The following is a 15022-nucleotide window of genomic DNA, read 5'->3' as shown; positions in this document are numbered from 1 at the left end:
CAGCTTGTGGAACAAATCTGGGGTTTTATACCATCTTGTTAGCAATACATATCCACATTGCTGGATTTTATTCAATATTGACAATTTGTGCTCCAATAAAAGGATCTGATAAATTTGATTTTGCATACATGTGCTGCTGAGATTTTCTCCCCACCCCCAAATAAAGTGAGGTGCTGAATCCAAACTAAAGTCTTGTGGAATGAAGTGAGAAAGAGAGGGCATATGTTTCAAAATGGTTGAATCTAAACCAAACTTCTTAAGGTATATCTGGCACTGGAAGCTTCCATTTTTAAAGGAAATCTATGGTCAAAGAATACACTTTTTTATATAACATCAGCTTTGTAATTGTAATGCAAACAATTGTTATTCCTGACAATCCAATAAAATCTTACTTAAAAAAAAATCTCTTTCATGTTGTGAGTTCTGCCTGTCTACTTGCCATCTCTTTCCACACCTTCTTGTAATCCCCGCATGCTTTTCAGCTTCTCCTCTGCTGTTTATGTTAAATTTCTAAGGATGACATATCCAACCTTCCAGCACCTCTGTAGTTCAGAAGGCTCTGTGAAATCTGTGACATGGAAGTGCCTACTCACAGGACATAGTTAATACAGTATGTGTCACAGAAATCAAGGAAGTAAATGTGTGGGGATCTTCACAAAGTAAGTTTACAAACTTCAAGATCATTTAGATTAATAGAAGTATCCTAGAATTAATTGAAATTCAATGTGAAAATAAATGTCATTTTATATTTTGACAATAGATATGCTTTAACAAAGTAAAAAAAAAGCAGCATCAGACAAAGTGAAAAGGCAAGCGTTCCACAAATCTGAAATAGCAGGGAGGAAAATTAGGAGATTTTAGTGTCCAAGAAGAGCTTTTGAGTCACAGCAAATATTCATCAATTCATCAATCCAAGGTAACCCAAGTAGTGGCAGAGAGGTGAAATCCTGTTATTAAGTATATCCATTGTTTGTGGAGTTGTGGGGATACGAGCCTAGTTAGGTAAGATGCTTATAATAAAGGATGTGACCTCATGTATGACATCTTGGATTTTCCCATATGCCCAATTTGACTCCCTGTAATAGGGGTCAATTAAAGCGGTTGTATACTGAAGAAAAAAAAAAAAAAAACCCTAAAAGACAAGGGCATCACATACTAGCTCATTATGAAATACTTACCTTAAAACAAAGCCCCGACACGGACCCCCGAACACCGCTGTGGGAGCTGACATGCTCCCTCGGCGTCTCTTCCGGGTTCGGCGGCTCCGGCGCTGTGAGTGGCCGGAGCCACGATGACGTCACCGTGCAGGTTTAGGAGATATTAATTGTACCTACAGGTAAGCCTTATTATTGGCTTACAATATCCCACTGCACATACCGCTGACTACATTCTTGTGAGACACCAAGCCAGTGAACATAGCATTCCTGGGAGAAGTCATGTGTGTTTTTAGGTGCAGTTCTAAGTATGCCCATTGTGAGAAATATTTTATTACATTGCCAACTTTGGGTATAAAAAATATTTTATTTTCTTTCCACACTTTCCAAAAACTTGTGTCAATAAAATAAAGTCTTTAAATGACTCACCATGCATCTTAAGAAATAACTTGGGATGTTTAATCTCAATAATGTGGTCATTTTGTAGGTGTTTCTATTCTTCCAGGCTCTCAAAAATGTGATAGAATAGGGTGCAAAATGTATACTACCAGAACGCCTGAAAGTGCTTCCTTGGATTTTGTGCCCCTCTATAGGGCTAGGCTGTGGAAAAGTCTCATACATTCAAAATCACCATACTCAGGAGGAGTAGCAGAATGTGTTTTAGGGTGTAATTCTAAGTATTCCTATGATGTGTGTTAGAAATAGCTGATCAATTTAAAATACATGTTAATTTTCTTTCCTGCATTTTCCAAAAACTTGTGATGAAAAATGTTTTCAAAAGACTCATTATATCTTTTAGAAAATATCTGTTTGCTTTCCAAAATGAGGCTATTTTGAGGGTTTTTCCACTGTCCTGGTGCTCCAGTGGTAGGCAAACTTTAACCACTTTAAGACCGAAAGGATTTGCCCCCTTAATGACCAGGCCCTATTTTGCGATTGGGCACTGCGTTATTTTAACGGACAATTGCGCGGTTGTGCGACGCTGTACCCAAATAAAATTGACGTCCATTTTTCCCTACAAATAGAGCTTTCTTTTGGTGGTATTTGATCACCTGTGAGATTTTTATTTTTTGCGCTATAAACAAAAAAATAGCGACAATTTTGAAAAAAAAAAAAATATATATATTTTCACATTCTGCTATATAACATTCTCAAAAAAATTTTTAAAAATCAAAATTTTTTAACATTTTAGGCCAATTTGTTTTCTGCTACATATTTTTGGTAAAAAAAAAAATGCAATAAGCGTATGTTGATTGGTTTGCGCAAAAGTTATCGCGTCTACTAACTACGGGAAAGATTTATGTCATTTTTATTGTTTTTGTTTTTACTAGTAATGGCGGCGATCTGTGATTTTTTGCGGGACTGCGACATTGCGGTGGACAGATCAGACCCCTAACTGACATTTTTTACACTTTTGGGGATACCAGTGACATTACTACAGTAATCAGTGCTTAAAATATGCACTGTTACTGTAATAATGACACTGGCAGGGAAGGGGTTAACAATATAGATGATCAAAGGGTTAAATGTGACCCTAGGGGAGTGATTATAACTGTGGGGGGGGGGGCTGTCTTCTGAGATGAATATAGAGACATGTGATCCTATATAGCAGGATCACATGGGCTCCATGATCATCCCAGGGAGAAGGACGGTCGGCTGTGTTTACAAAAAACGACCGTCCTTCTCTCTCAGTGGGGAGCGATCACGGATGTCAGGTGGCAATCAGAGCCGCCTGACCCGTGCATCGGCTTCTCCACTGCCGAGTGGGGGCAGGAGTGCGCCGGCGGCTTCCAGCTCATGACCGACGTAGATCTATGTCAGTTTGCGCAGGAGAGCCACCCTGCCGCAGTAAAAAGGTGGCGGGTGGTCAGGAAGTGGTTAAGAGGTAGAGATCTACCTGGATAACATAGTATGGATCAAGGATCACCGGGGTGTGGCGCCATTTTTTTTTATTTTTTATAGGAGTTAACTAGCAAGCCCCCAATAAAAAGTAAGGACAAGGACGGCACAGAGAAAACGTAGAAAAATATAATAAAACGAATGTCACTGTAAAACTAAAAACTTAGCCTGCATTGAAAGTTAGCTTTAGCGACCCCCACAAGTCTGATACAGGAGTCCATCATCAAAGCAGAAACATTGTAACTACAGGCTGACATTCTCGATTAGTTTTAGGCCTTGCTGGCTGCTCTGAGTTCTAGCCAGTGGTAGCAGTATGTAAGGCAGTGTACAGAGGTCAGCAGGATGAAGGGCAGTATACAGAGGTCAGCAGGGCATACAGCATTGTACAGGGGTCAGCAGGATGTATGCCAGTGTACATGGGTCAGTGATATGCAGGACAGTGTACAGAGGTCAGTGGTTGGTAGGGCAGTGTACAGAGGTCAGCAGGGCATACAGCATTGTACAGGGGTCAGCAGGATGTATGGCAGTGTACATGGGTCAGTGATATGCAGGACAGTGTACAGAGGTGAGAAGTAAGCAGGACAATGTACAGAGGTCGGTAGTATGTAGGACAATGTACAGAGGTTAGTAGGATGTAGGGCAGTTCACAGAGGTCAGTAGTAAGCAGGACAGTGTACAGAAGTCAGAAGTAGGGTGCTGTACAGAGGTTAGTAGTAAGTAGGGCAGTATACAGAGGTTAGTAATATGAAGAGAAGTGTACAGGAAAAGTAGGGCTGTGGACAGGGGGTCAGCAGGGCACTGCAAGGGGGGTTAGGTGGGCATGGTACTGGGGCTCAGGAGGGTACACCACCTGAGGGGTCAGGAGGGCTCGGCACAGGGGGGTCAGGAGTGCACACTACGGAGGGGGGTCAGAAGGACACAGTACAGGGGGATCAGGAGGAAATACCACTGGGGGGGGGGTCAGGAGGGCACAGTACATGGGGGTCAGGAGGGCATGGTACAAGGGGGTTAGGAGGGTACACAGCTGGGGGTCAGGAGGGTACACCACTGGAGGAGGTCAAGAGGGTACACCAGTGGGGAGGTCAGGAGGGTACACCACTGAAGGGGGTCAGGAAGGCAAACCACTGGGGGGGGTCAGGAAGGCACACCACTGGGGGCAGCGCATAGTTCTGTGTTCTAGTGCTGATCCCGGCTGATTCTCCTCTCTCGTCTATTCTACATGATGTCATCCACAAGTGCATGGAGGAACTGAAGAGGAGGACCAGCTGGCATAAGCACAGTACACTTCAGGGAGGAGTTCAGGCGTGCGCGCACAAGAGCCTGAACCCGCTGAGTTATCCTGCAGCTGTCATAGGCCCTGCACGTAAGCAAAGGGTGTGCATTGGGCTGGGGAATGCTAGGATTACCTATGGTATGTCTCCACTTTGCTGCGCGGCTTGGCCAATTCAGGGATTGGCAAGGCAGGGACAAGATCGTGATCTACCTGTCACCTGCCTGCAGTTGACTGGTAGATCGTGATCGACCGGGGATAACCCTCACTCTAGGGCCTCCAAATATGTGATAGGTAGTCAGGAACTTAGATGCATAATTTATGTGTAATTTATGCTCTTAGAAAGCCCAAAGGCACTCCTTAGATTTTGGGTCCCTGTGCATTTAGGCTGTGAAAAAGTTTCACACGTGGTATCCCCATACTTAGGAGGAGTAGCAGAATGTGTTTTGGGGTGTAATTCTATGTATGCCTATGCTTTGTGTGAGAAATAACTTGATAAAATGCAACTTTGTGAAAAAAAAAACAAGTTTTATTTAATTTCTTAATTTTCCAATTTTCCAAAAAAGTCACAAAAAGTACAACTTCAAAAAACTCATGTCTCTAACTAGTTACCTCAAACTGTCTATATTCCAAAAAAAGGGGTCATTTGTGGGGTATTTGTACTGTCCTGGCATTTTAGGGCCTCAAAAAATAAGATAGGCCTTCGGTACATCAAAACTGATGAATTTTTAAATACTGTATATATTCCATAGTTTGTAGATTCTAGATCCCATAGTTTATTTTTTATCAAATAAATGTAGCAGAATACATTTTGGCCTACATTTTTTAAGAAATGTTATTTTTTAACAAAACTTATAAAAGAAACTAAAAACATTTTTTTTTTTTTTTAATGTTAGGTATTTTTTAATTTATATAGCAAACAAATACAAACCCAGTGGTGATAACCTACAAACAAAAGACAGCCTTATATGTCTCAAAAATTATATAAATTTTATTTGGGTACAGTGTTGCATAATTGAGTAATTGTCATTTAAATTGTGACAGTGCTGAAATCTGAAAAATTGCCTTGGTCAGGAAGTTGGTAAAAATATCCAGTATTTAGGTGGTTAAGAATTTCTATACTGTATATCATTTTACCACAGTTAATGCCACATGACAGGGTACCTATCCTTTTGTCAGCAATACTCCTGGGCTCACCCAGGAAATGTTTTTAATAAACAATTCCCCAATTTACCTTCTATTTATGTATGATGTGGCCTTGTTCATTCTGCCGAAGAAGCAGAACATTACCTGATCTGTTGATCTGAATTATGTACTGAAGAGGTCTCAATATATAAAGCTATTATGTAAAGTTTATAAACTCTGTCAAAGTGGTAGTAAATCACACCAATTTTTTATTTATTTTTTGAAACCCTGCATTGTAAAGGCATAATGTGCTAGTATGCATTGCATACTAGCACATTATGAAATACTTCCCTTAGAACGAAGCCCTCCAGCGGCACGCTATCAACTTGGAGAGGGCTTCCATCTTCACCCGGTGTTTCTATCCAGGTTTGCATGCTCTGGCCATCTATTTAGCCACGCCGCAGTGACATCACTACTGCAGAAATCACAGACTGCGGCATGGGTACGCTATCCCTTCAGCGTGCATGCACCGGTGACAATACCGGCTGCATGCTGTTTGAATATCTACTAAACAGTGCCTGTTTAGGAGATATTCATGGTACCTAAAGGTAAGCCTTGTTATAGGCTTACCTGTAGGTGCAAAAAAAGAGTTTACTTCCACTTTAAAGCAAACAGGTGTGGGTTGGGGACAATTCTGAATGATGAGACAATTGGATATGACAATGTACAGTATGAGCACTGAGCAAATTATCTTTATAACATTTCTTTTTTGGTATTTAATAAAAGCTAATTGGTTATATCATCAACATTGTGTTGGGTACTTTGTGACTTTGAGGGTGACATGGGAAAACTTTTTAAGGTTGTTTTGGTATTGACGCTTAATTTTTTATTCATCAATAATAGGAACGTTTACTCCTAAAAAATAACGCTGAAGCCCCCAACTTGGTACAAACTGATAAGTGGTGCAACTATGGAATTTGGGTGGAGAGTAATCTATCCAAAAAATTACTGGCACAATCCCTTATAAATTAAATGCCAAAAGTAAACCAAGTCTCACAGGTAGAGTCCTGTAGACAAGGAGAATGGGGATTTTAGTGTGCCCAAAGACTAGCAGTTAAAGAAAATACAAAAAAAAAAAAAAAAAATTATTAACCACTTTACCACCCGAGGATTTTGCTGTCTTACGTCCAGGCCACTTTTTGCGATTCGGCGCTGTGCGACTTTAACTGACAATTGCGTGGTCGTGCGACGCCGCACCCAAAGGAAATTTACATCCTTTTTTTCCCACAAACAGAGCTTTTTTTGGTGGTATTTGATCACCTGTGCGATTTTTACTTTTTGCGCTATAAACAAAAAAAGAGCATTTATTTTGAAAAAATTACAATATTTTTAACATTTTCTTATATGAAATCCCCCACCCCCCAAAAAAAAAATGAAAAAACCACATTTTTTTTAAATTTTCGGCCAATTTTTTCTGCCACCTATGTTTGGTAAAAAAATCACAATAAGCGTATTTTGATTGGTTTGCGCAAAAGTTATTGCGTTTACTAACTAAGGGAAAGATTTCTGTCATTTTTGGTGTTTTTTTTTAACACGCAATGGCGGCGATTTTTCCTGCGGGACTGCGACATTGCGGAGGACAGATCGGACCCTTGACTGACATTTTTTACACTTTTGGGGGTACCAGTGACATTACTGCAGTAATCAGTGCTATATATATTCACTGTTACTGTAAAAATGACACTGGCAGGGAAGGGGTTAATTTTATTGGAGAGGGAGGGGTTAATGTATGCCTGGTGCATACTAACGTGTGGGGGGAGGGGACTGTGTGACACAGGGACAGATCGCATATGTTTAGCTATGCTGAACACTGCGATCTGTCACTCCCTGTCACTTAGGAGATCCGCCCGCTCTGTTTACACAAGCAGGCGGGTCTCCAAACTGGATTCCCTGACGATCGGGGAAGAGCAGCCTGGCCCGACTCCCCCTGTGACTGAAAACAGCGGGAGCGAGCCTCCGGCGGCGCACGTGCCGCCCACAAGGGGCGGAGTCCAGTGACGTAGGTCTACGTTGCTGGACGATAACGAGCCACATTGTTGCAGTAGCAGCAATGTGAGCAGAGTTAAAATGGTTAAAGACAATATAATAAAAATAGCATATGAGAATACAATATCTAGAAGGTGTATTACTGCATATCCTACAATGTAATGGATCAACGCGTTTCACCCACCAATCTTGTTTGCCAGCTTGCTGTCAGCATGGATGCTGAACAGTGTGATTCCTCCCTACAATGCCATGAATATTTTCTCTTTATTGGACAACTAGCTTTGAACCATAAATTATATTTTGGGCCTGTGAGCTCCTTCTTCCTGCGTTTATGCTCCGCATACTCTTGAGTACACAATTATAGGTTCTGTGGCGTGGCTGATGAGTTCTAGTTTGGTATCTTTATTGAGGGTGTATATATACTTTTTGAGAAAGCCTACTACACATCTGGATCCTGAGGAAGCCCTAAGTATGGGGGAAACGTGTTGATCCATTGCATTGTAGGATGTGCTGTAATACACCTTCTAGATATTGTATTCTCATATGCTGTTTTTATTATCTTGTCTTTAATAAAATTTATATTTTTTTCATTTGTATTTTCTCTAACTGCTAGTCTTTCGGCACACTAAAATCCCCATTCTCCTTGTATACAGGGATCTACCTGTGAGATTTGGTTTACTTTTGGTCAATGGTGCAACTGTTGCTCAGGAAAAAAAAAAACATATAGATTAAGCCATCATTGCTACAAAAGTATAGCATAACCATGGGGAACCTTGTATACACACAGCTTCTAACCCGCTGAACAAATGTGCATAATGTAAAATAATGAAAATATGAGTTCAATATTGAATGCATCCTAGTATATCCAATATATTTCATTTTATAGCAAAAAAAGTAAAACTTTAACTAAAAGAGCACTCCAATGCAAAACAATCAGCAGATATCTAAGCTAGGTGGGCTTTTCCTTGAAGGGTTATCCAATCACTATACTTCTAAGAATTTTAGATATGTCCGCTTTACACATCAGTGCGGCTGGGAGATAAAGAGATCTGCGGGTCAGAATAAAACAGAAAGTTTGAGAAAGTGAACATTTTTAAATGTTCTTGATTTTCCTAGCACACTAGAGGCTTTTGGCTGTGCTGACCAGCCTTTTCCAATGCAGTCTCAATGCATAGACAAGGCACGACATGCATTCATTTTTTTCAGCACAGTGTGGTGAAACACATCCAAATCCAGAACATGGCACCACCATGCAGCCAACATAAATGAATGAAAGTACACTTTGTGACATTTCAATTAAGTTCTATAGCAGGGGTGTCAAACTCAATTTAATTGTGGGCCGAATTAGCACTATGGTTTCCCTCAAAGGGCCAGTTGTATATGTAAGACTAGCAGACTTGGGGGAGCAAACCCTGAACATGTATTTCTAAAGCTGGTGCAGCTATGAACCAAGCGACATGCTTATTAAGGAGGATTCCCTTGTAGTGCAGTAGCACATCTCTATCAGCAAGGAGTGTTGTCTCCAAGGGTTAGGGAGGCTGGATTCACCCCTTTTTTATGGATAGTGTAGGACCCACTGACAATGGGGTACTTTGACGCAGTGGTGGGCTTGAGCACGATATGGCCATATGGTGGGACCAAATCCCCATTTTTATTTATAGATTGTCTTCATATTTGATAGTCATTTCTTTTGCATGTGTGCGCTATTCTTTTTTAAAATGTATATGTAAGACTACATGTCCAGAGCACCCCACCCCCCTTACTTCAGATTGCAAGAGCAACCCCCCCATCAGAAGTAAAGAGTCCCTCACCCTCCCTTACATTCCTTACCTTGTGCTGCTGCCTGGAAGAAGCTTGGGTAGAGCTTAGAAGCAGAAAGTGCATCGTCTGGAGGAGGACCAGAGGGGGACTGGAGTCTACTGAATGCTAAGACTAGGGGAAGTGGAGTGCTACAGCTGCACAGAGAGGCGCAGGATCTTTTGGAGGAGTTCAGTCTTCCTCTCTGTTGCAGACTGCTAAGACGGGGAAGGGTGGTGTTGGGGGGTGGGGGTAGATAGGAGCCTCTCTGTGGCTGCTCGGAAAAGTGCAGGATCTGGTGGAAGAGTTATGTCCTCCTCTCTGCTTCTGACTGCTGAGACAAGGTGGGGGCAACAATGAAGGAATTGCCACAGCTGCAGGAGAGGTGCGAGGGCCACATGAAATGGCCTGGAGGGCCGGATTCGGCCCCAGGGCCTTGTGATTGACACGCGTGTTCTATAGGTTGATGTGCTGTTTACAATGCCCTGGCACCACTGCCTTCACATTGCAGCAGCCCTAAATTGTGATCCTGTCACAAAACCTGCTTTTGAAGTAACCTAATTGACTTTTGAAAAGCGATCTTTACTTCAGTATTCCGAAGTGTGTAAATAAAGGGGTTTAGCATTGGAGTGACAACAGTATACATAAGTGAAAGGAATTTATCATAGTGACTGCCTTTTGGCCTGATATAGACAATAATGATGGTACCATAGAATAGACAGACAACAATGAGATGGGAAGAGCACGTAGAAAAAGCCTTCTTTTTCCCTGCATTGCTGTCTATCTTTAGCACTATTTTTATTATTGTAACGTAAAGCACTACTATCATAGTAAAGGGAAATACAACCGCCGGTATGGCTGCCAGCATAGTGACAAAATTACTAATCATTGGGTCAGAACATGCCAAATTCTGCAGTGGGGCCAGATCACAGAAATACTGATCTATCTCATTAGGACCACAATACTCCAGAAGAGCCGTAAAAATGACAGGTATAAAAGAAATGGTGAACCCAGCTATCCATGGAAGGGCACCTAACACACAACAAAACACATTGTTCATAACTAATGAATAATGCAAAGGATTGTTAATAGCCAAATATCGATCGAAGGCCATCAGTGCAAGAAGAAAGCATTCTGTTTCTCCTATAGCATGTAAAGCATACATCTGTGTAAAACATCCAATAAAAGATATCCTATAATCAGTCTTGGCAAGAATGTATAAGAGTTTTGGTATAGTTACTGAAACACACATCATTTCCGAAATGGCAAATACGGTAATGAAAAAATACATTGGGATCTGAAGAGATATACAAGTCGTAACTAATACAATAATAATAATGTTTCCAATGATACATATGATGTAGGCTAAAAGAACAGCATAAAAAAAGGCACTATGATATTTAAGAAAGCTGGAAAACCCCACTAGCTGGAACTCCATTACTGTAATATTGTTAGTATCTTGCATTGTTGACTTAACAAACCTGGGGAATACAAAGAAATATTGTTAGGTGATATTTAACAGAACACCGAAAACTCATGCACAAAGGAATCTGATTATCTATTCTCATTCCATTTGCTCATCACCTGCTTAGTAGATGACCAGGTGAGCTTCTCATTTCCACAGTATCATGGTATTTGTTTTATGTCCCATGCCAGTAGCCCATAAGCTTTATGAATTCTATATGATTTCTGCAGAATTATTTGTTTCATTTCACAATAGTTACATAGTTAGTGAGGTTGAAAAGAGACATGAGTCCATCCAGTTCAACCTATGATGTGTGTGTGTGTTTGCTTTTAACCGTACATTGTATACCCCTGTATGTTGTGGTCTTTAAGGTGCCCATCTAATAGTTTTTTGAAACTATCAATGCTCCCTGCTGATACAACTGCTTGTGGAAGAGAATTCCACATCCTTACTGCTCTTACAGTGAAGAACCCCTTACGCATTTTAAGGTTAAACCGCCTTTCCTCTAGTTTTAGTGAGTGGCCACGTGTCTTATTGTATTCCCTTACTCTGAATAGTTTGTTCCTTATGCTAGGGTCACCAGTACAGTATTTGTACATTGATATCATATCCCCCCTCAATCGTCTCTTCTCCAGAGAGAATAAGTTCAGTGCTTGTAGTCTTTCCTCATAGCTGATGTCCTCCATTCCCCTAATTATTTTTGTTGCCCTTCTCTGGACTTTCTCCAGTTCCAGCACATCCTTCCTGAGGACCGGTGCCCAGAACTGGACAGCATACTCCAGATGTGGCCGGACCAGAGTCTTGTAGAGCGGGAGAATAATCTCTTTATTTCTGGAGTGAATCCCCTTTTTTATACATCCCAGTATTCTGTTGGCTTTGCTTGCAGCGGCTTGGCATTGCATGCCACTGCCAAGCCTGTTGTCTTCCAGTACCCCCAGGTCCTTTTCCATCCTAGACTCACCCAGAGGTTCCCCCCCTAGTGAGTAGCTTGCTTTCTGGTTTCTGGCCCCCAAGTGCATTACATTTTTCAACATTAAACCTCATCTGCCATGTAGTTGCCCACCCCATTATTTTGTTCAGGTCCGCTTGTAAGGTTTCCACATCCTGCCCAGAAGATATTGGCATGCTTAGTTTAGTATCATCCGCAAATACTGAGATTGTACTAGATATCCCCTCCTCTAGATCATTTATGAATAAATTAAACAGGATTGGTCCCAGGACAGAACCCTGGGGGACCCCGCTTTCCACACCCGCCCAATCCGAGTACTCCCCATTTATCACCACCCTTTGCACTCTCCCCTGGAGCCAGTTCTCTATCCAGGTACTCACCTTATGGTCAATCATGCACAATCTTCCTGTACTTTAAATCCTAAGTTTAGTTAAGTTAAAAAAAAAGAAAGTATAATCATAAGGGACATTACTTACCTTCAGTGAGACATGTCCCTTGTGCTGCTCCTTTAGCAGAAATCTTCCTCCCCTGAAGCCCCTGCCCAAGGCCATTGATATGGCAGTACAGCCAGCCCCCATGTACTGGGCCCGGACCCCATCAGTTCAAAAGGGGAGCTCGGGAACCTGCTGAGCAGGAGGTCTGGCTGTACTGACTCATTGAATACGCTGATCCTCTTCTACCTCCCCTTGCAGTGTTGCCAGCTTCTCCTCTTCTTACTCCCTCCGGCTGCACTGAATGGGGATTGGTTCTAACACATGCACCCCTTCCATCTGCTGTCCTGCCCTCCCCCCCTGTGTGCCCCTTCCCCCCACAGCGCTAACGGCTTCCCTCCTCTCCTCTCCTGCCGGCAGCTGCTCCAGGCACACAGGGGGATGTTTCAGGATGGAAAGCAGGGGAAGGGGCCGGTAAATATGTAATTTAATGGTCCCTTCTATTCCTGAATGAACACAGTGAGCAATCGGTACCGGTGTCCATTCATCATGGAAGCATAGTAAACTTTGTTTACTATGCTTCAGTTTGTGAATTACCAGGAAGCGTCATAGTGCTTTCTATTCATGCATCTGTGCAGCTGAGGCTACAGAGAATGGGACTGATAAATCTATGTCCTGTCCCTTTCAACCAGGGAAAGGGGGCCCTGTCAGGTAGGCTGTATGGGGCCCTGTGATTTCTAACAGCAGCCCTGCCCCTGCCATCGAAAAATTCCAGCGTGGCAGTGTACCAGGTCAAGGCCCTGATCCTAGTTCTGGCTGGTGAGCCTCATTATTGTCTCATTTGAGAGTAAATTTAGAGTGTTTATGTTTTCAAATATTTTTGATATATTGGGCTTTGTATTATGTACGGTGTGGGTATGTAGGTTTGATAAATTTAGATAATAAACATAAATTATCAGTATCCATGTGGTGCAGTCTTTTTGTAAAGAATTATGTGGTTGGTGCATTTGCATAGAATGTAATTGCCCATGGCATGCACAAGCAGTAATCCTGTTCTTAGCACTGTATGTTGGTTAGCTCACTAAGAATATATTAGCAAAACATGGAGGAAGTCCGGTTAGTATTATTACCAGAATATTTTGGCAGGGATTTAAGCATCTCAATTGATATTATGCTTTTAGAAAAAAGGAAAATGGTCTTTATCTATGCTCTTTTGCCTTTGGTTACAGCTGATAGTGATGCAATTCCTAAAATGCCCAATACGTGTTGATCAGTCAGGTGAGTTCACAATAGCAGTCATCTCTTTCAAGGTCCATAATAATTATGTATTCATGGTAAAGCAAGACAATAGAAAACCAGTGCTTGGTATGTCATTCAAAATGGTTAGAAACTGCTGGTAAAAAATATTTATGTGCTAAGCTTATGCGGTAGGTTAAGTCTTAATGAATAGAAAATGTACTGCAATCAGTATTACCATTTACTACATATAAATATTGATTACTCCTTTTTTAATTCTGTTTTTTTTAATTTGTAAAGTTCAGTAAATTAGCAAAAAAACAACAACATTAAAGTGTTATTAAACCCAGGAGCCTGCATTCACTACAGTATATCTGGTCTCCCACAGTACACAGAACACGGGAAAGCAATTATTTTAGTACATATAAACTGCTAAATACCTTTTCTCATCAGCAGCATATAGTAGTGATCGACCAATATCGTTTTTTTCGTTGCCGATATCGATATTTTGGTCAATGCATATCGGTATCGGCCGGTATGCGCCGATATTTTTGGGCATTTAAAAAAACATTTTTTTTCTTTGACAGGTACTCTGGTGGAGTGATCTGGGGGTCTAAAAGACCCCAAACCCCTCCTCTGCACTTAAAAGCATTAAAAACGCCAAGTTTGGCTGTTTTGAATGCTGTCATTTTTTTAATCTGGTGCCGAGTACCCGTAAGTGATGTCATGACATCCCTTCCAGGTTTTAGCATGGAGAGCCGAATGCGGCTTTGATCAGGTCTTCAGCGGCCATGCAGGCTGATTGCCCGGCTCTACCGGTGGGACGGGAGACTCGGGTGAGCCGCGGAAGGCGGCGGGAGGAGGGACGTCCCCTCCCGCTCCTTTTAATGACAGCCGAGCAGCTTCTCAGCCGCATCGGTTGTCATTATAAGACAGCCGACCTTCGACTATGAACGCCGGTACCGGGGTGATGCCTCTAGCTGCAGGCATCACTCTGGTACAAGCACTTTCCTGAAATATCGGTCACCTTAGTGGCTGATTGCGATATATCGGGGAAAGTGCATATCGGCCCTTGATATATCAGCTTTGCCGATAATCGGTCGATCCCTAGTATATAGCAGTCTTGTGACTTATATCAGTGTCTGGTTAAAGCTTATAGGGGGGAGTTTTCATTCTACTCTGACTGTCCTTTGAGGCTGCAGGACCCCTGACCCACTGTCTGGACAGTGCTGATTGGTCCTGTGCTGATAACATGCACCCTCTCAAGAAGAAGAAAAAAAACTCTCATGCAATACACACCAAACTGAGCATGTGCAGCATGACTCCAAAGGTTCTGTCTTATCAGCAGATGGATTGGAGACAGTGGAAGAAGGGGAGGATCAGACAAGACAGGATCAAACAGCCTTTTGACACAATGCAAAGGCTTAACCGCTTAGGTTCCACAGTGAATATAACAAGCATGATTTACTGCATTTACAGATTGCTTTTACTGTTGTGGGTTTAGTAAGAACTTTAATCAAAAACAATTAATAAACAATACAGAGTCCATTGATACAACCACTTTGTTTTGTGATGCTTATGGAAATCCTTTAGGTTACTTTTACATAGTAAAACTTTTCCGTGAACTAAAATGTAAATATTTATCAATGC

General features: G+C 41.8%; 1 protein-coding gene across 1 annotated transcript; it reads right to left on the bottom strand.

The window, feature by feature from the left end:
• Window positions 1–9823: 9823 nt before the first annotated feature.
• LOC309569140 (olfactory receptor 10A7-like) lies at window positions 9824–10546 on the bottom strand (the record flags this gene model as incomplete). The annotated part of the gene is made up of 1 exon (XM_082274902.1): window positions 9824–10546. The coding sequence occupies one exon, from the start codon at window positions 10544–10546 to the stop codon at window positions 9824–9826; it is 723 nt and encodes a 240-aa protein (XP_082131028.1).
• Between the last annotated feature and the right edge of the window lie 4476 nt (window positions 10547–15022).

The sequence above is a fragment of the Pelophylax lessonae genome (genome assembly GCF_965119305.1).
Source record: "Pelophylax lessonae genome assembly, chromosome: 13".
Classification (NCBI taxonomy): Eukaryota; Metazoa; Chordata; class Amphibia; order Anura; family Ranidae; genus Pelophylax; species Pelophylax lessonae.
This window is presented reverse-complemented; position numbering and strand designations above follow the sequence as displayed.